The 24,252-nt window shown below is 54.1% G+C and overlaps 1 protein-coding gene across 1 annotated transcript in view; it reads right to left on the bottom strand.

The window, feature by feature from the left end:
• The window catches only part of CAMK2A (calcium/calmodulin dependent protein kinase II alpha), a 65,793-nt gene that overhangs the window by 5,942 nt on the left and 35,599 nt on the right, over positions 1-24,252 (bottom strand). Inside the window, exons 8-18 of the mRNA XM_070374757.1 lie at positions 23,528-23,611; positions 23,293-23,387; positions 22,152-22,274; positions 21,699-21,782; positions 20,167-20,209; positions 17,601-17,641; positions 12,992-13,024; positions 12,770-12,779; positions 11,958-12,044; positions 4,198-4,273; positions 1,496-1,590 (exon numbers count right to left, since the gene is read on the bottom strand). Of these exons, the coding sequence (XP_070230858.1) occupies positions 1,496-1,590; positions 4,198-4,273; positions 11,958-12,044; positions 12,770-12,779; positions 12,992-13,024; positions 17,601-17,641; positions 20,167-20,209; positions 21,699-21,782; positions 22,152-22,274; positions 23,293-23,387; positions 23,528-23,611 (771 nt within the window). The remainder of the gene's footprint in view (positions 1-1,495; positions 1,591-4,197; positions 4,274-11,957; positions 12,045-12,769; positions 12,780-12,991; positions 13,025-17,600; positions 17,642-20,166; positions 20,210-21,698; positions 21,783-22,151; positions 22,275-23,292; positions 23,388-23,527; positions 23,612-24,252) is intronic.

A 24,252-nucleotide genomic window follows, 5' to 3' on the forward strand; every position in this document is an offset into this window, starting at 1 on the left:
CATCAGTCTGTGTGCAGACAGGAGAGGAGCGCCCAGCTCTGGTGCCCAGGTGAGGGGATAGCACGGGGAAGGGAGGAGGCACTGGAGGCAGTCGGGACCAGGTTCTGTCACCAACATTCTGGGTCCTTTGGACAAGTCGCTTCCTCTCTCTGAACCTCAGTTTCCCCTCTGCACAATGAAGAGTTGGACTAGAGCCAACTTCAGTTGCTTAAGTACTACCTTTATTTTTACCATCTACCTATACTTACTTTATGGCACCCCACTCTAGTATTCTTGCCTGGAGAATCCCATAAACAGAGGGGCCTGGTGGGCTTCAGTCCGAGGGGTCGCGGAGAGTCGGACACGACTGAAGCGACTTAGCATGTGCACATACTTACTTTATGAAATATTTCCTTAAATCAATTCACTTTATTAATGTAGATACAGTTATTTTAAGACGACTTTCTAAAACAATCATTAATGAATAACCAGTCTTACAGAATACACTTTTAATAAGCCCAATGGAAATGAAATCAAATTATATAATCCTAGCTCCACGCTCTTTCCTGCAAGGCACCTGGGCCTGAGACCGCTCTCTTTTCGATAAAGAGGTGAGTTAGAAAGTCGGTAGAGAGACTGACATTACACTGAGCCTTTCCTCTTGGCAGAGCCAGATGTGTTGAAAGAGAATTTAGAAAGGGACCAACTTGCCCACTGTGTGAACCAGCGCTGTTTCAGTGGGTGCCCACAAGCACAGGGAATCCCAGAGCGTTGCCTCAGTGCCTCCCCTCTGGGGGACCTTGGCCGTGCCTCTTCTCAGGGCCTCCCTCCGGGTCCTAAGCTGCACGAGTCTAACCTGCGAGTGCATTGGTTTATCCCTGTCTGACCCCTGGCCAAGGCGAGACAGACGCAGGCAGAAAGCGCCCTAGGTCAGGCCCAGCCTCAGCCCCCTGACAGCCCTGGGGTGCAAAGCTGCCAGGGTCTCTCCTGCAAAGAGAGGCCCGGGAAGGACAGACATGCGGACAGAGACCTAGACAGACAGGCAGGCACAGCAGTGTGAGCTTGGTCCCCTTTTCTCCCCCAAGAGTACATTTCCATGCCCACTCATTGGGGCACCTGCAGGACAGCAACCTACATGCCAGTTTGCAACCAGCTGGTCAGCTGGGGTGGCCGCAGGCATTCAGGTGACTCTAACTTGGGGGTGTGCCCCTGGGGGGCTCCCTTATCTGTAGAAAGGGAATAAAGGTCTTCCCCAGGCTCTCCCAGGGTCATGGGCAGGCGAGGGCTGGGAGGGCTTGTCACACTGATCCAAGGTCCCCATCCGCAGCCACAGCGGTTGGACGGACCAGGCTTAGGAGAGAGAACCAAGGCGGTACCAAGCCCTGTCCACACGGGCCCTTCCTCTTCACTGGCTCCGGAGCCGCCCCGGGAGCCCTGCCCGTCACCCTGCTGTGCCATCTGGCAGGACACCGAACAGAGCAGACAACAGGCAGCCCAGAGGGAAGGGATTGCTCACGGTTTTCAAAATAGAATCGATGGAAGTCCAGGCCCTCGACCAGGTTCCCCAGGGCCTCGGGTTCGAAGGCCGTCATCCCAGGGTCACACATTTTCCTGGGGGGAGGAAGTCAGAGGAAAGATGGGCTGGGGCGGCCTCTCAGGTGCCCCCTCTAATTCCAGGGGCCTGGACCCCAGGAAGGTGAGCCTGTGAAATCAAAAGTGACTGCACCCACCTCATAGGATCAGTGAGGCTGCGGAGGGGACAGGGCTGGGACAGGGACAGTGTGGACGCTGCTGACTGGCAGGTGCTACTGGGTCCAAACCATGGCTCTGCCGCTTACACGTCATGAGACCACCATGCCCCCTGCCCCCCAGCAGTGGCTTTACGTCTCTGAGCAAGAGGGCCATACCAAGATGCCAGCGGGGGTAACTCAGCCTGTACACAACTCTCCAAATTACATCACACCCCCCACCTCAGGCAGCAGATCTGTCCAGAGGGGGCTTTCCTAATCTGTCTTCCTTGGGCAGGGGGACCTTTTCCTTCACTTTGAATTGGCTTCTGTTAACCAGCAGGTGTGGCCCCGGAGGGGTGCGTTTTGCTGCATTAAACGGAGGTGTCCTATTGTAGGCAGCAGCGTCCTCTGGGAGCCGCAGCTCCCTCTTCTGTGAGATGAGGAAGGTAGCAGCCCAAGAACCGGCGCCTGGGAGGAAGGAGCCCGGGCGTGGCTGAGCAGGTCCTCTGCTGTGTATTTTTAGCTCAGTGCTCACACTCAGGTCTGCATTCTGGGAGCCCCTAATAGCCAGATGGAGGAAGGAAAAAACTGTCTCCCCCATCCCTAGGTCTCTGAGATCTTCTATGACACAACGGGGACCCCTGTGGCAATGACAGTGAAGCCAGGGACAGGAAGTACCCCAGGACAAACAAAGACCCCAGCCTGGGGAGGGGCTGAAGACAATGGCGGAGGGCCCAGCCTCGTGTGAGCTGGAGCTGTGGTGAGTGCAGGGCGCCCTGCCCTTGTTCCGCCCTAACCGCTCTGTCTGTGTGACTCCAGACAACTCGCTTCTCCTCTCAGAACCTCAGGTTCTCCTGACGGATTGGCCAGCAGGGTTGTTCTCAGATCACGTGGGATTCCCAGGATCCTTCCAGATCCAGAGTCCTTTAAGCCGGGGCTCTGAGGCCTGACCATCTGGAAGACTAAGCACCACCTCGCTCTCTCCAAGGAACCCTTCTGCAGGAGGTCTCTGGGCCTCTGAAGGGACTCAGAAACCATCTGCTCCAGTTCCATTGTACATGTAGGGAAACAGGCTCAGTGAGACGAAGGGGCTTATCCAGGGTGACACAGGGTCAGACTCAGCACCACAGGCCCCAGAGGTCATAGCAAGGGGTCAAAACCTAGGCTACAGAAGAAGTGATATCGCAGAGGTGGAAGACTTGGAGGGGTTTGGGGTCAACAGGAGATACCTCTCCTTCCCTCCCTCCCTATAGCTGTGTCCCCAGAGCCGCTCTCAGGCTCTCTCATCACTGACTTAATTCTTTCCAGGGCCAGATGCAAAATCTGTTCAAGAGAGCATTTCCATGTTTTTATGCAACCCTCAGGGGCACACATGCACACACACCCATGCACACCCCTTATGCACGCAGTCACAAACGTGCACGTTACGTGTGCATAGGTACATCACACTCACGTGTACATGCGGCCTCCGTCTCACACCTGCACCTTCCAAGGTCCTTGTTTCTCCAGAAATAATCAGCAGATTGCCGGGGCTTTGTCACCCGCTGCTGCTGAAACCCTCCCACGATCAGGATGCACCTGGCCTGCCCAGCCTTTGAGAAACAAACTTCAACTCCTGGGCATATAGCAGGAACCAGGATCAAGCTGCCCAAGAAGCAAAGCCCACCCAGGTCATTCCTACTTCACCTAACAGACAAGGGTCATTCTGCCCTTAGTTGATAGATAGCTTTTGTCCACCAAAAAGCATAGGTTGGGTCTTCAGACCCGGGCCTTGTCAGCCCTGGCCAAGACGTTGAGGCCTCAGCCCAGAATCCTGGCTCTTCTGGGGGCCCACTGAGGTCCGCTCCTGGCCTAGACCAGCAAGGCTGAAGATGGCCACCAGGGGGCGCTCCAGCCCAGTCTTTGTACACTGGTCGCTTCTCCAAGGGCTGGCCTAGGTGTGTAGGGAATGTCTCATACCACTTGTTTCCGATCATGCCATTTTTGTGCACTCTGCCTTATCCCTGGATGGCTCAGAATTGCTTTTTGCGGTTCTTTTTCTCCCGCTTGTTCACTGAAGTTTGGTTTCCTGCCTGCTCCTGCCCATCTGAGGTCAGAGGAAGTCCAGTGTAGCCCAGGCCTACATGGTCGGACTGAGGAAGGGCCTGCCTCCCTCCCCTCCTTCCCAGCTTATCTCCTGAGGAGGCTCGTGTTGCAGTGGAAGCCACCCCCTCTTTCCTTGGGGAAGGAAAAGAGTTTTGTTGGAGTTCTTCCTAGACAACAAGATAGGAGCAGGAAGAGGAGCAGGACTGAGATATAGACAAGTACTGTGAGCAAAAAGCTTAATGAGACCATAAAGTCTGAAGGCACACCAGACTGAATGAGTTCAGCCTGATTCACGGCACATGCAGTGTGAGTGAATGAGGGTCAGAGACAAAGACCCCCCAACGTTAGCCATCAGCGCCCCCTGATTCAGGCAGGACATGCAGGATGCACCCAGCCAACTCACGTGTAGGACTCAAAATCTCCATTGCTTATGGCTTCAATCAGCTGCTCCGTCACTTTTATGATTTCTTGTTTCCGCACTGTAAGGCAGGAGGGGACACAGAGAGATAATAATGATCATGACGGAGATGTGGCACCAGCCACCGTGTTCTGAGCCCTCACCACACACCAGCCCCCGTCCCGAGGGCCTCACATTCTCAGTTGTCCTCACGCTGTCCCTGGGTGTCATCACGCCCGTTTCGTGGAAGAAGAAACTGAGACCCAGAAAGGTGGAAGGGTGTGAAAGTCCCCTCGACTACAAAGGGCAGAGCCTGTGTCTTAGTTGGCAGCCTCTGCTTCCAGAGAGCAAGCATGGTTCTGGCTCTAGGTCTGATTTGAACACAAGTCTTGACTCCAAAATACACCTTCTCCATCACCTTGTTTTGCCACCTGAATCCAAGCAAGGTTACCTGTGATGATCACCACCAGCAGCCAAACACCAGAGGTTCCCCTGTGGTCCAAACTGAGGCCACTAAGGAAGGGCTTAGGGCTTATTTATCCCCTGGGTCTGGGTGAGTTTTTATGCTATTTGCATACCTACAAGAATCAGGCACTGAGCTTTCCAGAACTTTCCAGGCATAATGAATCCCAGTTACTGACACCTGGCCTCCCCTGTCTGCCACTGAAACACCACAAACAGCTGCTGTCTTTCTGGTAGAGGAGTAGATATCAGTTTTCTTATTAGGTGTGTGACGTTCTGTGCCCTAGCTTTCCCATCTGTAAAATGGGGATGCTGTCACCTCTTATACATTCAGTGCTGAACAAGCGGTGTAAAGAACCCAGGCTTCAGTATCAGATAGCCTTCATCTGAATCCCAGCCTGGGTCGTTATCAGCTGCGCAGCCGTGGGCCACAGGTTGTTTTCCCATCCATCATATGGAGACGATATGCCCTCATCCCAGAGTTGTTATGACTACAGGATGAGATGATGTGCCTGAGGCACTTGGACCAGAGCCTGGCGCATAGTAGGTACACACCATAGGTCCCACTTCCTATATCCTCCCACATGCACTATTGTATCTGCTCCTCACAGCCTGGGGGTTGGGGGAGGCAAGGCCAGTTTCTTTCTATTTGATACATGAGGAGACCAAGCCTCAGCAATGAAGGAACTGGAGTCGCATGTCCCAGCTCCCAGCAGGGCTCCTACCAGAAGCCTCACTCAATTCCCCGGGTCCTCCTTCCCTTCTTCCCCAGGCTCAAGCTTGGCCTCAAACCTGGTCAGCAAGCTGGCTGGCCAGAGCAGCCTCACGTGACATGGGGACATACTGCCTGTCTCTCAGGCCGGGAGCGCGGGAAGAAGCCTGCTCCTGTCACAGCCCTCGACCCGGCCTGCCCCTCTCCTTACCAACTGCAGGGGCCACCCTGGCCCACCTCACACGGGGAGCTTGCCTCAGGCCCAGAGGACACAGAATCACAGAACACCCAAGCTGCAAGAACCTTGGTGACCACAGACTCAGCCTCCTTATCTAGCTATTGGGCAAACAGAAGCCTGGTAAGAGGTGCGGCCTGCCCAAGGACACAGAACATCCCGGGTGTGCAGTCTGGCTTCCAGCGCAGGGCCTTTCCCAGAACCCGGGAGCTCCAACACATTCCCTGTCACATTGGGCCCATGGGCTGTCTCTTCCCCAACTCAAATATTTAATATGAGCACTGCAAAGGCTCACTGGCCCCTGGAGCAGGCCTGGCTCCGCAGACATTCCTTGCAGAGCGAGGGAGTGTGCCAGTGCTCAAGCCTCGGAGCTTGAAGCCTCCCAGCACAGCTTCCTATGCTGCTCACTCCCCGTTCAGAGATGAGCTCCAGCCACACTGGAGGCAACAGGTGAAATCATCTGCTCCGGTGTCTGTGCAGGAACAAAGCCATCATCACCATCTCCGCCCCACTACGTGCCCCTCAGGGCAGGGCCCGATGCCCAGCACAGCTCTTGGCACGTGGTGAGTGCTCAGTAGACGTAACCATCTTGGAAGTTACCATCTCCAGTGTCAGCCACCACAGTGAGCGACACAGTCTTTATCTCCTGGCTCCTCTAAGAATCACCAGGACTGGGAATGAGTGTCTTAGACCAGGAGCTCTGCTGGGTGACCCTGTCTTGCCCGGCACTGAGACAGGCAGCATAAATGAATGAGTGGATAAACCAAATCAGGGTCTGAGGCTGCTGTCTTTGCCTTGTTCCCTGGAACTGCACAAGTTGCCTAGTGGCCTCTGTCCCTTGGAGCCCAATAACCCAGTCTCCTGGTCAAGCTAGAGACTGAGGATGGAGAGAAACGCACCTCTATCAGGAGACACCTCATTCCAGCCGCTCCCACGTGGAATAATGGTGACCACACAGGGCAAATTCGCAGGCTTCTGGCAGGCCCTGGGGCCCGAGCCACCCCCCTTGCCTTGTCTGCACAGCTTTATGTGCCCTTCCCGCTTGACATTCCATGAGCTTCTGCTTAACACCTTGTCTCCTGTGGGCTGCTTCTCCCCAACACGTCAGAAAGACTAGCCAAGTGGTCAAGGGCATGGATTCTGGAGCCAGACCCCAGCTCTACTATTCAGTAACTATGTGCCCTTGGGCAAGCTATTTCCCCCTGCCTCAGTTTCCCATATGTATAATGGAGCTACTAATAGTACTTACCTCATAGGGTGGTTCTGAGGGTTGAGTTAAGAATATATCAACGAAAATAACTAACACACATATGGTCCTCACTCAGAACCAGCTACTGTTCCAAGCCCTTTATATCAAGTCATTTATGTAAATAATGATGCGTTATGTAAAAGCGTTGAGAGCAGTGCCCGGCGCTCCATAACTGAAAGCTGTGATTATCCTCAGTGCAAAGCTCTGAATTGGAAGTTCCCCCTGAGGACAGCCTCTAGCCAGGCCGGGACACTTCCCAGCAGCCTGATATGCGATGCTTCAGTTTTGGTTGAAGCTTTGGGGCTTGCAGCCTGCCTGGGAGGCCGCCACACTGCTGGAGAGCGTCTTCCATTTGCACCCACGTCCTTCTTTTACGTTAAAATCTTCCCCCCTAAAAGCCCCTTAGTTTCTGGGGCCCTGCACTGTGTACCTGATTTCCCAGACTTTATGCCTTCACCTGCCAGCCTTTTCTTCTCAGGGATGATCACAATAAACTGTGGAAAATTCTGAAAGAGATGGGAATACCAGACCACCTGATCTGCCTCTTGAGAAACCTGTATGCAGGTCAGGAAGCAACAGTTAGAACTGGACATGGAACAACAGACTGGTTCCAAATAGGAAAAGGAGTACATCAAGGCTGTATATTGTCACCCTGTTTATTTAACTTATATGCAGAGTACATCATGAGAAATGCTGGACTGGAAGAAACACAAGCTGGAATCAAGATTGCCGGGAGAAATATCAATAACTTCAGATATGCAGATGACACCACCCTTATGGCAGAGAGTGAAGAGGAACTGAAAAGCCTCTTGATGAAAGTGAAAGTGGAAAGTGAAAAAGTTGGCTTAAAGCTCAACATTCAGAAAACGAAGATCATGGCATCTGGTCCCACCACTTCATGGGAAATAGATGGGAAACAGTGGAAACAGTGTCAGACTTTATTTTTCTGGGCTCCAAAATCACTACAGATGGTGACTGCAGCCATGAAATTAAAAGACACTTACTCCTTGGAAGGAAAGTTATGACCAACCTAGATAGCATATTCAAAAGCAGAGACATTACTTTGCCAACAAAGGTTCGTCTAGTCAAGGCTATGGTTTTTCCTGTGGTCATGTATGGATGTGAGAGTTGGACTGTGAAGAAGGCTGAGTGCCGAAGAATTGATGCTTTTGAACTGCGGTGTTGGAGAAGACTCTTGAGAGTCCCTTGGACTGCAAGGAGATCCAACCAGTCCATCCTGAAGGAGATCAGCCCTGGGATTTCTTTGGAAGGAATGATACTAATAGCTGAAAATCCAGTACTTTGGCCACCTCATGCTAAGAGTTGACTCATTGGAAAAGACTCTGATGCTGGGAGGGATTGGGGGCAGGAGGAGAAGGGGGACGACAGAGGATGAGATGGCTGGATGGCATCACTGACTCGATGGACGTGAGTCTGAGTGAACTCTGGGAGTTGATGATGGACAGGAAGGCCTGGCGTGCTGCGATTCATGGGGTCACAAACAGTCGGACACGACTGAGTGACTGATCTGATCTAATCTGCCAGCCTTTTCTTCTCAGGGCTGAAAGCCTCCAGAATGTGGTTTGCAGTATCTCACTCAAGCTGGCTATCTACTCTTCTGGGGTACTTAAGCTATTAGATGCTTCTGTGAGTGTGAGCACACAGTCCTTGATGTAGCTTGAATATTGCAGAATCTCAGGCCTAGGGTAGCACTTTTTATCCCCTTCCCAATTCTGGACACTATACCTCTATTAATGCAGCCCGAGACAGTGCCTAACTTGGCCTTCACCCACGTAGGACACCAAGTTTGCCAATGGTTAAAGCCTGGCAGCTGGGAATCTCCCTCGCTTCACTATCTGGGACCAAAGATCTGGGGCTCTGAGGCCCCTTAGATCTGGAGAAATTCACTTTTGTTCTGAGCCCCTCCCATGCCCTCAGCAGATCCACTGCTCTATGAAAGATTCATCCAGCATCTGCTTAGTAGCAACTCTGGCATTTTTAATCTTCTAGGCATTCACCCAGACAACCAAGAGTGTTCCCTCATAGCTGGGAAAGCTGAAGACCCAGAGAGGTTAAGACACTCTCTCAAGGTCACACAGAGCACGGCGGCTGAGATGAGATCAGCATTCCCGGCTAAAATTTCCCAGAATGTCTCTGCCCAGATTCGGAGGCAGCTCTTTGGAAAAGAAACGGAGTTTTCAAGAAGCTGACCAGGAGGAGGGCGGTGGGGAGGAAGCCTAGCAGAGTCCTGTGTAGCTCAGAGGGTGAGAGGCCTGTGTATCAGCCTGAGGGGCTCTGAAATATTCATGTCCCCTTCTTTGCTCAGGGGGAAATGTTCCCTGGAGGATGACATTTCTAATTAACTTTAATGTTAGGTCAGAATCCACCCTACCAGCTGCTATTCTCACTTAGTAAGAAGACTTAACAAATTAACACCAGAAATGGTTCTCTGGAAATTTTCTCTGAGGCCTGAAGAACCTGGGGGAGGCACAGGGCTCCTCTCTCCTGCCAAACAGCGGGAGAAGCTCCTGGTTGGGCCAGCATCTCTTCCAGCAGACATGGCCCTTTACATGTATGGACACTGAGGCAGGAAATGGGCTCCAAGTCCTACCATTAATAACACTGACATGCCCTTTCTCTTCTCTGGGCTTCAGCCTCCCTCTTTTTATTTTATTTATTTATTTTTGGCCATGCTATAGGCATGTGAGATCTTAGTTCCCCGACCAGAGATCAAACCTATGCCCCCTGCAGTGGGAGTGTGGAGTATTAACCACTGGACCACCAGGGCAACTTATTCCTCCTCTCTTTAAAAGGGACATAAATGAACTAAAATTCAAGACTTCACAAATGTTCCCATCCTGATATCGCTAAAGCAGAAGATAATGATTGTAAATGTCAGACCTTGGGGATACAACCCAGAGCCGTTACTCCAGGTGGAAAATGTCTTTAACGGGTCTGCACATGGCACATTGCATTAATAGTAAATACACACTTCACATTCTATTTCAAACATTTCTCTGTCTGTTTAACATATAAATATTTATCTTAAAATAATCTTTAAGTAAAACTGACGCTCCAGGAAAATGCCATATGGCTTCCAGTCATTCAACCGTAAGCTCCAATTTGAAAGAAAAGAAATTAAGATTTATTACACAGTGACCATATTCCAAGCACTGGGTAAGCACTTTAGACACAGCCTCTTGTTTCATCTGCACAGCAGTCCTCTGAGCTTGGTGCTGTTATCATCATCTCTTTATAGTTAAGGAAACGGAGGCTCAGAAAGGTTCAGTAAGTTGCCTAAAGTCACCCAGCAAATAGATGCCAGTGAACAATCACAGAGCTTGTTTGCCTCCACAGACCCTGTCTGCTCTGAGACCAGGATTATGAGGCCACAACCAGTCTCCTCAAAACACCCAGCACCTCACTCTTACCACTGGGACAGGGAGCCTCAAATACAGCGAATGTCTCAGAAACACCCTCTATTGCCCCCCACAAACCTATGGAATCAGAATCCACAAGAGCAGGGCCAGGAATATGGTTATAAATCATACGTGAGGGGCTGAGAATGCTGGCCTGATCCCAAAGAATTTGGCAAGATAATGCATTTTGAAGGCTGTCCCGAAAGCCATGGTAGAAACTTGATTTGCTCTGGCACCAGGCAATGGTGATGGAGTGACCACCCCCCACCCCACCCCACTCCCAGCTGGGAACGACCAGAGAGGGAACACAGGCTGGGCCTACTCTTCCAAACATCCTGGTAGAGGGAGGAGGCAGCTTCAAGGGTTTGGTGTGTCAAAACGGCCTTAACTCAGCCTGAATGGCAGTGGCGCAGAATATGTATTACATAAGAAAATGCTCTTTTCCTCATGACTGTATTCTTTTAGAAGCAAGTCGTCTAAACTCCTGAAAATATCTCGACTGGCACCACTGTGGTCTCTCCAGGTCGGTGCTATTTTTCTAGGTCTCAGAGACTGCCCAGGCATCTCGGATACATGCCCGAGTGTGAGAACCCCAAGCCTTGCCGGGTCTCCCTGTCCTGGGGCAATAAGGAGGGCTGGGTACAGGCAGAACAGCAGGACATCACTGACTCATCCAAGGACTTGGTGCAGATGTCAGCACCCCACGCTCCCTCCTCTAAGCTCCAAGCACACTTGCCACCCGGCAAGGCCTCCCCAGCCAAGGTTACAGGCCAGGCCCTGAGGTGCACTGCCTGGGTTCATATCCTAACTGTACCCTTTATAAGCTCTGGGACTTTGGGCAAATTTACTCAACCCCTCAGATTCTGGGCTGTTGAATGGGGTTAATCACAGTACCTTCTTCCTAGGCTTGTTGTAAAGCTCAGGTGAATATCAAGAAGTTGAAACATGTCTCGCCCACAGCAAGTGCCCCATAAAAGACAGCCATTAGTATTTCTGTTGCCATTCTATTATTTCCTCTCTTACTATCAAATCACGTTTATCTGGGGTCTTGCTCCCCCTTGCATCTGAGTGCTGGTGAACACTATTAGTCACTGGCTACAGTAGCCCCTGAATTTTAGGTTGGCCTTTTTTTTTCTTTCTTCTGGCCATGCTCAGTGGTATGCAGAACTTCCCCAACCAGAGATCGAACCTGTGCCCCCTGCATTGGAAGTGCAGAGCCCTAACCACTGAACCACCATTGAAGTCCTTGGGTTGGTCTTAGGCAGTGTTTCCCATATTCCAGTTTGTTGAACTTTCTACATTTCTGCTTTCCCTTCCTTTACTTCGAGTTTTTAAAATCAACTCATCTTTTTTAAAAATTTCAAAAACACTTCCAAAGGAAAATATATACTACATTTATGACTTGACTATGTTAATTTTTTCACATTGAATTAATTTAATACATGTTAAAGTCAACACATAACTGCTGCCATAAGAAAAGTCCATCCAGGTACCACTAGTGGGTCAGGCACACCATACGGGGAAATGCTGCCCCACAACGTCCCCAGCCTATAGGAGCAAAGTAAGGCTTTCTGTAGAGAAACAGGACACAGAGTTGGCCTAGGGGCCCCTGCAGGCAGGAGACTGTCAGTGAAGGGGGCCCACCAGGAGGCCTGGGAGCCCTGATGCTGAAGGCAAGGCCCCTCCTACCTTTGGTGTCTTCATCCTCAATGGTGGTATTGGTGCTCTCTGAAGATTCCTGCCAAAAAGAATACAGGAGGTGGTGAGGCCCACTTGCTGAGCAGAAAGAGGTGGGGTCAGCGGGGGGCTGCCCCAGCTGCCCGATGCTGCGGCCCCGTTTCCATAAGCCTCATCGGCTCTGCCGTCCAGGTGCTGCACTGAAAAATCCCGTCAGCCTTCCGAGCCTAAGGAGGGGACGGGCCCAACTCAGCAGGCGGCTGGTGGAGGGGAGCGGGGTGAGAAGGAAGGGGTGGATGCACCGAGAGCCCTGGCCTTTCTGGGAGGGCTGGGTGGGGTGGTGTGGGGGGCTGTCCTGAGCCCTGTCTGCTGGAGGGAGCAGAGAGGGGGTGTGGGGGGCAGAGAGGCACATGGTGGCCACAGGATGGGGAAGGAGTACACACACTGGCAGGGGAGGAAGAGAGAGACGGGGAGGCCCAGTGGGAGAGAGCCTGGGCTTTTCAGGGGAGAAAAACCACACAACTGAGGGAGACAGCAATGGAGTCAGAAGAAGAGGGGCATGGGCCATGCCACCACAGGAACCCCTAGACAGAGGCAGGGGCTGGTGGCTCCTCTGCCACCGGCAGGCCCTGGGCTGCCTCGCAGAAGCTCAACAAGGGCCTCCACGGCTTTGGCCAGACCAAGCCCCCCAGCAGCCACAACTGGCACAAACCAAGCCCTGAGCTGAGTTCCAGAGCCAGGGTGGGGAGAAGCGAGAAGCCACGGGCTGGATGTGGGATGGGGTTCAAATCAACCTTTGCTTCCAAGGGAGTTCCCAGGTCTACTGTCAGGCTGCTGGCCTGGGCCATGGAGTTGGAGGTGTCAACAGAAACACGCCAACAACACGCACACACAACACACATATTGTCACACGAGGCACACGTACCAAGCATGCCCTGAGCCCCCTCTCCCCGCCCCGGGTTCCCATTGCAGCCTGCAGGAGAGAGGCAGGAGCGAGGGTTCGAGGCCCAGGATTTACCGGCGTTTGGGAGACGGCAGACACTCACCATTAACTGAACGCTGGAACTGGACTTTCTTTTCTGGAAAAACAAGGAGAAGAGATGGGACAGGAAAAGACACAGCATGAAAACGGCAGGGAGCAGAGGAACGAACAACAGGGGAGGGTTGGAAGGAGGATGGGCCTCGGGGTCATTCTCTGTGGTCCCTTGCCAGCCAGTGTCGGGACAAGGTCAGGGCCACCAGCAGCAGCTGACCCGGCAGGGACAGTCCTTTCCAGCCTGGAGTTCTGGGGCCTTACGCACAGCTGCCTGGGTCTCAACAACCCAACCACCAAGCTCCAGGCCAAGCCTCTTCTGGACCAGGACTCCCCTTACGCCAAACTGGGATGTGGAAACAAATCCTGGGTCTCAGATACTAGTTGCCTAAGGCCTCCAGAATCCAAAGCTCTTGAGGGATAAAAGGTCTGGAGACCTTTTGTCTCAGCTCAGGTCTGGAGATGAGGCTCAGTGTCTCCTCCTAGGCTCCCCCTGTGTCTCTGATGAAAGGACCCCACTCCTGACTTGCTTGAGTGTCACAGTCACTCAGGAAGCTTGTCCAAAATACACATAACCGGGCCCCCTCTCAGGAGTTTGATAACTAGGTCTGCATCAGAGCCTGGGCATATTTATTTTAAATGATGTTCCCAGGTGATTCCAAAGCAGAGACAGGGGTGGGAACCAGTCCCCTAAGTGACCTCAAAAATCCTGAGGGTCCTCCCTTCAGCCTATTCTAACTTTGCAGGGATTTGTCATGTGACCTGTGGGAATCAAGGGAAAGAAAGAGGAACATGTTAAGTTATCTTCTCCCTCTTTCAGTTCTAAGCTTGGAGTCTTAAAGACTCACACTCATAGAGGTTGCAGGGCAAGACTGACACTTGCATCGCACAGGTGGGAAACTGGGGCTCAAGGTGGCTCAGATAGCTACTAGCAATGAAGAGGCTGGAACCCCCCATGCAGGCCCTCTGCCCTGTCTAGGTCTTCAGGTACCCACAGCCTGATGGCTCCTCATGGCTCATCCTGGAAGCACTTACATCTGAGAGGCCAGGAGGCTGCTCCCTGAGCTGCTCTGTGTGGGGATCAGTGGGGAGACTTGAGATGCTTTCCGGGTAGGCCTTTGCCGGGGGAGGCACTGGGTATTCTCTGAGGGTCCTCGGGTCTAATTCTGGGTTTTCTGATCCAAGATCCAGGAGCCTGAGACCCTTTCCTCTCCACCCAGGGCCTCTGCAGAGGTGGCCAGGGTGGCTCACTGGGCTTTCCCAGTGTTGGTGCTCACAGCCCTGCCTCTGCCCCAGCTGGCCCGGGCGGTGTGACTTCCGCAGCCAGCAGCCAGTCCTTCCTGCCCTCCCCTCTCATCTCCTCCCCTCTCCTTTCCTCCTAGTGTCGGCTTCACTCCTGGCTGGAGCCAGGCCAGGCACAGTGCGTGTTGGACGGGACAGGCCCACACAGCTCGGCTGTCAGCAGAAACCGGAGAGTAGCGTAGGGGCCAGGAGGTTCCAGGCGGGACACGAGGGGGGAACACAGAGCAGAGACTGCATCAGATTCGGACATACAGTTACAGGATGGGACATGGAGGGGTGGGGTCATGACGCACAATGGGACACCAACAGGGGCAGTGAGTGGGGTTGAGGGGTGGAGCGGCAGCCCCTCTTCATGGAAGTAGTGGCCTAGTAGTGGCTGGGACGGGGGGCATTGCTTCTTGGTAATGGAAAGACTCGATTTTCCTGAATCACAAAGATGATGATGATACTAGTAATAAGCCCTCACCAACCAGCATGTTAGTTTCATTTCAAAGGCGGGCTGTCATCAGAAGTAGAGTCACATCTCTTAGAACCACATGGAGAAGATGGTTCTAAGGTTGGCAAGGATGGTAGAAACAGACGATGGTCAAAATTAGCCTTGAAAAGCCCTTAAAAGCCTATAAAGTACTGTATTGTGTTATATCTTGAACCGAGTTTTTCCTCCAGCGTTGGAACCAATCAGTGCTTCTTCAACTAAGCTCTGGGTGAAATCAGTGGTTTGTCTCTAAGGGACTAAGTTGGAAGAGGAATGTGCGTTTCCCACTTTGGCTGGGCATGTGTTGGTTACCAGAGAGCATCATGGTGTGACTCCACCAGGCCCGCCCCGGTGGGAGACCCTCACCAGCTCCCCGAAAACAGCTCTTCTCCTTTTGCACAGATGACGGAACTGATGACCCAGAGCCCCAAGGGAGGGAACAGTGGGGCCCAGGCTCAAAAACCCTGGCTTCTTGACTTGAGGTCCGGTTTCAGTCAGAGTAAAAACATGAATGGATCTCCCAGAACAACATCTTGTAAGCCAGATCCTGGGCCAAGCCCCTTGGGTCACTCTCATCTTCCTGCTAGACATTCCCCCTCCTTCACTCCAAGCAAGGGGAGGAGGCTGAGCTGCCGAGAAAGGTTCGGGCCAGGAACAACCTTTGTGTGTCTCTTCTTCCACGCCCAGGCCACCCTGAAGAGTCACCCGGAGTCTGTCCTGCACTACAGGGAGCAGAGGCGCGCTCTTCAGCAGTGCCCGCTGGAAGGTCCTGCAGTGGCCAGCCAGAGCCCTGCCATGCTATAGGATGTCCTTGCCCTCAGACAGCCTCCGCCTCCTGGCCACGACCGGAGAAAGCCAGACTAGAGCTCCATTCCATGACCTGGCCTGAGGGAGGCCCTGACCAAGACTTTGCCAGAGTCATACCCGAGTACCAAGCAGACCTCGGCAGCCCTGTCTGGGCCCCTCCTACCCCTCCTCCTACGTGGGCCTCAGCCCACCATCACGTGTGGCCTCTGCCTTATATCCCCCAAATAGGATTTTTCCCATGGCACCCAACACCCCGAGTGTCTACACACGAGGGCCAGATTGAGCCCCAGCTGCACCATGCCTGCCCCCCACCTACACTGCACAGCCCCCCATCACCCTTTCAAATTGGGAGGGGAGGAGGTGACTTGTGGGTAACCCCAGCAAGTAAGCCAAAACTCAATCCTGGATTCCATTACAGCTTCTGGGACGGATGCGTGTCAACTTTGTAAATTAGGCTGGCTTTAGATCTGTGGTTTCCAAATATTTTTTTGAGCAAACTTCAGAAAAAATCTTACCCAAAAGTCCAACACATGGAGCAGAAAAGATAATACCATTGACTAGCCTCTCATGAGTGGGTCTCACACGCCAGGACTGTGCTAAGTCGTCAAAACACAGTATCTTAGTACATCCTCACAAACAGCTCTGGGAGGTGGGAGACCCTTTCTACCCGTTGCTTGAACAAAGAAAGACAGACTCAAGAGATTCAAATAATGGGCCATAAGCTCACCCAGGCTCTCTCAACCACTGTGATGGCTGGTCCATGGAGCTGTTCTGGCTGAAGTAGGTGAGAAAGGCCCAGCCCTCTCTGCTCAGTCTCCCACTTTTCAGTCCCTCCCCAGCTGCTGCCAGAGGTGCCTCCCAAGAAGCTTCGGGCTCCAAGGAGTTCCATTTGAAAATCATGGGCTTTGACTGATAACCAAATAATTACATATTCCTCAAGCACCCAAGATGAGAAGAGAAAATTATTTTTTGTTTGTTTTTAAAGCTGAAATCTTGGAAATCATGGAGTTCACATCGCCCAGCTTCCCCACTGTACTTTTGGGGAGACTAAAGCCTTCAGAGGGCTAAGAGCAGAGAGAAGGCCCATATCCTGGCTTCAGGCAAACAGCCTAGTCCCCTCCATGCAACCCCTGGCAGATCAAAGCCAGGGGCCTGAGACTCTACATGCCACTATGAACCAAGCCATGAAGCCACCAGACCACCTGGGTGGCTGTGTTTGGACAGCATCCCACACCTTCCAGTGTTCTGGGCATAGACCAGCCCTGGGGCCCTTGGCCAGGCAGGGCTCTGAGCCGAGAAAAAGGCAGGGTCTCAAGAGAGGAGAACCCACAAGGCGAGCCAGTGGCAGGGGAGGAGGGAGCTGCAGAGAGCAGGGAAACAGGCCCCAGAGAGCAGAGGGAGAAGAGAAAGGAGGGAGGGATGGGTCAGCGGGGTGTGGAGGGAAGCAGCTCGGGCATCAGGGGTGGGGACGGGCATCAGGGGTGGGGATGGGGCAGGCCTGGGTTGGGGGTGGGGTGGGGTGGGGGGATAGGAGGAGGGGATTCTTGGCACTGAACCGGCAGGCCTTGATGGGGGTGGGTACCTCTGGATGTCAAAGCCGAGAAGACTGGCTGTCCATCCCCTGCAGGCTTTGTAGGTTGGACTGGGGCATGCATTGGGTCAGGGGCCCATTCCAGCCAGCCCATACTTGGGAAGGAGGAGGTCACCCCTCATGACATCTCTGTCCCTTCTTTGTGTCCTCTCACTCACCAGTCCTCCAGATTCACAGAAATCTCCTTTAATTTACCCTTATGCCCGCCCCAACCTCAAGCCACCTGCCTCTCCCACCCTCTTTCAACCCTCCCTTCCCCCACCTGCCCCCATCCATGCTGGTGGAAGGGTGGGCACCGAAGCCCAGGTCTCTGGGTCTGGGGACCCCAGGCTGCATGGGTGAGCGCATCTGCCCAGAACCCCGTTGGCAAGCCTGGCTCTCACCCCAGCCCTGCAAGCCGGGCCCTGCAAGCCAGAGGCAGGCCCTGCTGAGCTGGCTGGGGCTTACCTTCACACCATCGTTCTTCTTGTTTCCTCCACTCTTCCCGCCTGCAGAGGAGAAAAAGTAGAGGGTTATCAACACCAGGCAGGGCACCAGGGCCCACAGCGCGAGGAAGAGCAACATCCACGGGCCGCGGAGGACACGGAGCCGCAGCAGCTATGTGAGGAGACCTCCTCCTCTTGCTCTTCTTCCTTGCGGGGTGGCCCAGGGACTGCCGGTGGCCCACCGCAGTCTGGGGTGGGCCTGGGCTCCCCCCGGTTCTCAGCAGTGTCAGGCGTGACCCTCTGGCTCCATGGGTTGAGGAGGTGCCCACTGTGCCCCAGACCGTGGGAGCGCTTTCAGTCTGGGGATTCCCTCCAGATCCCGGTCACCACTCGTGCTGGTGGTGGCCAACCCGGAGGCCCGGCTCCCCAGCCCAGGGCTGGACGCTCCCTCCCGCCCCGGCCGGCTCTAATTTTAGCCCCATGCTGCTACGGAGGTCATGTGTCAGCCCTGCCTACTCACTCTGGACAGCTGCGAGCTGAATTTTGCTGGTGATAAGAAGCAGGTGCCCCCCCGCCCGAGTCCCTGCTCCTCTGGTGCCCACCCCAGCCAGAGCACCCATTCCCTGAAGAGTCCTCCCCATCCTCAAACTCTAGAGCTCTGGGCTGGGGCTGGCCATCTCCCTGGTGGTCAGGAAAAGCAGAGCAACAACTTCCAAGAAGGCCTCACCTGGCATTTCCCATTTCCTTCCTTCTCACCTTCTGGCCAGAGCCCTTGGAGAGGGCACCAGTCAGGACAAGGCATGAACACCCAGCCCTGCGCAGCCTGACTTCTGGCAGCTTCAGATCTCAAATAAATGGCTTTAAGTTAAATGAGACATAGCACTTGGCACGTATGCAATAGATGCTCAGTAAACAGTAGCCATGCTAAATCCTTCGCCGGATGAGAGCAAGCTGGGGAGGAGAGGCGGTACTGAACATGATGCCCCAGAGGTTTGGAAGGATGGAACTCACAGCTGGTGCAGCCCGCCAGTCTCACATTCCCACCGATGACCCCTCTCAGGCTCTTGTGCATTTTTCCCCTCTTGCCAAGTTTCCACCTTGCAAAGCAAGTGGGGGGCGGGGTACCTCTGGATCCCAAAGCCGAGAGGAATAGCTGTTCCATCCTCCATGTACTCTGTGGGCTGGACCAGGATACACAGCAAGCAAGGGGAGGACTTGCCCCTCAAGCCTCCAAGGGGGCCCCCTCTCACTCCAGCCCACTATGACAGGACTGTGGGTCTCCAGAGGCCACATATTCTAATTTTCAGGAGATTTTCTATGAAATGAAAATGCTGGAAACTCTTGCTCACCGCCCCCCCACCAAAAAAAGTTTTAAAACACCACTGGCCCCCCAAGCACATGGAGAGAGAGGGAATAACTTATGTACTCCATTTTGTGAGCTCTGGACTAGAGTGCCTGAGGGGCCCTTCAGTTGTTAAAAAAAGACTCTGACTGCCTGGGTGGCTCATCTTTCAGTTTAAGGAACTGCAGGATCCCTGTCTGGGAAGCGCGTGGGAAGGCAGCTCTGTGTGGTGGGGAAAGCCCAAATCTGAAGTTCCAGGGCCTTCCCGGGCCTGGGTCTTATTCTGCCAGCTGGTTAAATGGGCAGGTGGGCCCTCTCAGAGAAGCCAGGCCTGCAGCTCCCCAGATCCGAGCCCTCATGGTGGGGCTGGCCACCTGTCCACAGCAGCCCTCCCCGGCCGGTCCCGGCACCAGCCCCAGCCAGAGGGCCCCTCGGGTGAGCTTTGCTATATCTGCTCAGCTGCCCCGTCAGCCATCCTGGGCTCCTCAGGGAGACGCCTCTGGCGGGCACTGGCCACGGCACTCTCCAGCATGCCAAGGGGAGCTTCTTGCTAAGCCCTGATGCTAATCCCTTCCCCTTCTCTCTTCAGGGCCACATGCCGCAGGTCACTGGGCCTTCCCTGCCTTAACCAGCCTGGCTTTGACCAAGGCCAAAGGCTCCTACCCTGGACTCCTTGGTGACTCAGCCTAGTAAGGGCACGTGCTCTGAACTGGTGACACCTGCCCTGAAAGTTCCCTTTAGCAGCATGACCTGGGGTGTGTCAGAGTTGACCTCCCTGAGCCTCTGCTTCCTCATTCAGAAAACGGGGGTGGCAATCGCCTTGTCACAGAGGCCACATGAGTGAAAGCCCACGCTTTCACTCTCGGTACTGCTTGGGAACTGCTTGGTGACTGTGGGGAACAGGAATGCCGCTCTCCCTGGGCCGGGCTCAGTCCCTCCCACATCTGGACCCTGACATATGGGGAGCCTCCCCACAGCTGGCCCAGCCTGAGAACCCAGCACCACTGTGAGGTAGGGGAGGTGAGGGTTAACGTCTAACCCTTCCTTGTGGGCCCTTGGCTTGATAACCTTTGACCTTTACCACTTCTGCAGGTGGTATCAGGTGAGCCAAGCCCTAACCACTGAATCCTCTACAGCCCCATCTCCACAGGCCTTCTGGTCTGAGTGCACTCAGATACCGCATTGGACAATGCCCCCACCTCCTGCAGGATGTGTGTGAAGATGAATCCGAGGTCCTACCACCTACCAGAGAAGTTCCTGGTGGCCAGCATAGTGGTGAGGATGGCTCCCTGCAACAGAAAAGAGAAGGCGGTTTGGGGGAGAGGAGGCCATAGGTGAGGGGAGAGGAGACAGAGATGGGAGGGGTGGGGAAGGAGAGGAAGGGGCTCCATTCAGACACAAAAACCTTCTGAAGCTCCTTGCCCTCCATTTCTCCCACCCCACAGCCCCGAGACTATCCCCGCCTCCCGGGAGAAGGGTGAGGCAGAGGTGATCTAGGCCTTAGCTGGCACTGCTCAGGAGATAGGGCCATCCAAGGAGCAGATATTAATAGATCCCACCGGCCTGGCCAGAGCTGGTGGATGTGCTCGGGGACACCTGTCAGTGGGGGTTCCTAAAGGCCAAGGAAGTTTCCTGCTGGGGCAAGGACACCAGACTCTGCACCCCTCAGCTCTCTCTGTCTGCATCTTCTGCCTGGACACAAAGCTCCTCACTCTAGTACTGGCTCATCCCCCTTTCTGTAGTTCCTGGGCTCAGAACCTTGGAGGATTAATGGGGAAAAACCCTCCTCTATCAATAAGGGGACTGGAGACCAATGGCCAGTTCAGATTCTCTGAGTCCAGCGGTCCATGATTTTAAGACTCCCTGATTCTGACATTTTGAGACTACATCTATGACAGCTCCCACTGGGGGTTGGGGGTGAGACTCAGTTCCCCTGGCATCATGCTCACCACCACCCCCTTGGCCCATGTCCCTGTCCTGAGCCACCACACCAGGCCTGGGGGAAGCTGGTGAGGAAGTTCTGAAGGAGCCAGGGCCTCAGCATCTGTCACTCAGCAGCTGATGGCTTCTCTGTTCCAACCAGCTGGGGGCCCCTCGGTCATCCTTCCTACCTGCTCACAGGACCCCCGGAAAGGTCTAGGACAGGACCTGTCACAGCCCTGAGAACACAGACCTGCTGAGAGGCCAGCAGCTCAGGGCTCACCTAGGGCGCACTGTGACTTCCTCAGGGCACAGCCCCTGCCAAGTCCCTTGGCCGTTCCTTTCCAGTGGTTGGCAGCTGGGGTCTCTCACCCCTACCATGGTCGCGTATCATTCCTGGAAACCTCTCCCTGCCCCACTGAAACACTTGCTGTCCCCCTAAGGGGTCAAGCTCATGCTTCCAGACTTCTGCACAGGCTATTCTCTGTGTCTAGAACACCTGCCCCATCAGACTTTACACTGGTAATACCTGCTTATCCTTCGGGATCTCAGATCAAACGCCACTTGCCCAGAAAGGCTTCTGGGATCCTTCCCTAGTCCATGCAGATCTGTTCCCCTCTCTGGCCCCTCTGTGGACCCCCCCAGCTTCAGGGCAGCACTCACCACTGCCCCGTACTGTCCTGGTCACTTGACTGTCCTTGCCAGCGCTCACTGCCCAGCCCAGACAGCCGGTGGTCAATAACACTCGTTGACTCAGTGAAGGAGAGAACTAGTGAGCGGGTCTCTTGGCCTCTGTGCAGACCCAGGCCAACCTATTCCCTTGTCTGTGGGGCATGGAGGATGAGGACCTGCTGTTACCTTCAGTTTTCTCCTGGCGTTGAACTTCTTCAGGCAGTCCACGGTCTCCTGTCTGTGCATGCAGGAGGCCACGGTGGACCGGTGCTGGAGAAAGGAGGGGAGAGGTCTGTGAGTGGGAGGCAGGCCCACCCGAGGTCCCCCCACTCCAAGAATATCCTGTGGATGGGGTGGGTATCTTGTGAAGAACAGTTCTCTGTTCTAAGGGATGGTATAAACATCCTGGTACGAGACATTTGAAGCCAGTAGCTCCCCCCACCAGTCATGGTGCCAACTCAGAATGCCTCCCACTGCCACTCTCCACCTGAGAACCACAGCAAGGTCAGTCTCTTGAACTAAGCCCCCTCAGGCCCAGCATGGGCCTGAGGGGCAGCAGGCAGGTCCAGGACACTGTGAGGGTCTTGATCCTGAGGTCTGGAGGGATCCTCAGGAGAGGCTTTGCTGAGGAAGGCTCACCGAGATCCAGGGGTGCTTGAGGGCCTCAGCGGCCGTGATGCGTTTGGATGGGTTGATGGTCAGCATCTTATTGATCAGATCCTTGGCTTCTGGGGTAACGGTGTCCCATTCTGGTGACGGGAACTGGAAGGGGCAGAGGGGCCAAGTTTGCCCAGCCTACCCCAGGCCACCCCTGCGATCCCCCAGCCCCTGACTGGCAGGGGAGCAGGCAGGGGTCCTACTGCCCGTCCATTCGGGCATCCACAACCAGGAGTTGGGGCAAGGTCCCCTGGCCCCACAACAAATCAGGGCAATGGCAAGGGGAAAGGAGGCCTCCCTCTGCTCTTCTGAGGCCGTGCCTTATCTGGAGAGCAGCAGGCCAGTGGTGACAGCCCAGACTTCAGAATCGGAAGGTTGGGTTCAAGTCCCAGCTCTGCCTCCTGGGCTGTGTGACCTTGGACAAGTCACCTTGGACATGCGACCCCTCAAGCTATCCCTAGAGATGTTGTAAGGATTAAATATGATATAAAATGCACGGCACATGGCTCAATAGGTATCAGCTGTGCATAAAAGCAGTATACTTGGTAGGCAGAAGCACGGACACTAAAGCCAGACTGCCTGGCTTCACTAAAGCCAGCTCTACCATTTCTTAGCTGTGTGTTCTGGCCAGTTATTTAACTTCTCTGTGCCTCAGCTTCCCTATCTGTAAAAAAGCAGTAATAACAGTACCTATGTCATGACTGGTATGAAGATTATAATAATAGAAAGCATTTAGAAGACTGCTATGTGTGTTAGCTATTATTACTGTCTATCTATATACATACAATATATAATTGTGTGCGTATAACTATGGAGAGATAATCTGGCTTCTGGGGCCTGCCCCCTCTATATCCCACTCTACTTTTGTGCTGATTCTGCCTCCTGGGGCCCCATGAACTAAATCCCCATCACTTAGATGCTCCAGTCACTAGCATGGCCAGTTCATCGTCTGGCCCCAGTCAGCCCTCAGGCTCCACCTGCTGGTCACCCCTACCCCATAGCTAGAGAGTGGCAGGAGGGCATGAGGGAGGCGTCCTTGGGTCTCTGGCCTCACTGGGCCATGACTCCCACTGGATGGGACCCAGGGGCTGGCAAGGAGGCTGGAGACAGGAGCACCACTCACATCATAGGCGCCAGCTTTGATCTGCTGGTACAGGCGATGCTGGTCCTCATCCCAGAACGGGGGGTACCCCACCAGCAGGATGTACAGGATGACCCCTGGGGAGAGGACCAGGAGAAGCTTGAGCCCCAGGAATAGGAGGGACAAAGGGCACGTGGAGGAGAGCGATGGGAAAGGAGAGAGAGTGCACCAGAGGGCAGGCAGCCAGGGGAACGGAGGGGCCTTCAGATGGACTCACCGCAGGCCCACAGGTCCACGGGCTTCCCATACGGGTCCTTCCGCAGCACTTCTGGGGAGAGGTATCCAGGTGTCCCTGCGAACCCTGCTCCCCAGACACACAGACAGGCAGACATATACACAGAGGTTGGCACGTAAGTAACTGGGAGCAAGATCCTGCTGGAAGAGGGATAAGGCTGCCCTGGAGACGGGGAAAACACCCCCTGCCCCCAGAGCCAGCCAAGGGCTGGAAGCCCTGACCTGGTAAGACAGCAACACCTCTAGACCAGGGTGGACAAGGGCAGAGTACGCGGTCACCACCCGCCTTGAGAGCCTCATGGCACTGATCCATCCCAGGGTCCTTCCCACAGGGCCCTGCCTCAGAGTCACAGATTTCTGGCAGAACCCTTCCAGAAGCCTCCACCAATCAAGTGCTGGTGGTCCTTGAGATGAAAGGTCCTGGCCTGTCAGCACCAGATTGAGCTGAACCCTCACCCACTCCCCGCTCCATCCAGGATCTGGTCCTGGGGTGGCAGGAGGCCTATCCCTAACACTGGCTTTGTCCTAAGTCCTTTAGGTAGGTCCCTTTTCCTTTGGGGCCTCAGTTTCCTCATCTGTGAAACAAGGGATTAGGGATTTGTATCCTAAACACCTCCCAGCACTGTTGGGAGAACTACTTAAAAAAATGGACACCCAAAATGTTTTGGTAAGTTATTGTGAGAATAGTTCCTATTAAGGAGTATGTAT

The sequence above is a fragment of the Bos mutus genome, chromosome 7, assembly GCF_027580195.1.
Source record: "Bos mutus isolate GX-2022 chromosome 7, NWIPB_WYAK_1.1, whole genome shotgun sequence".
NCBI lineage: Eukaryota > Metazoa > Chordata > Mammalia > Artiodactyla > Bovidae > Bos > Bos mutus.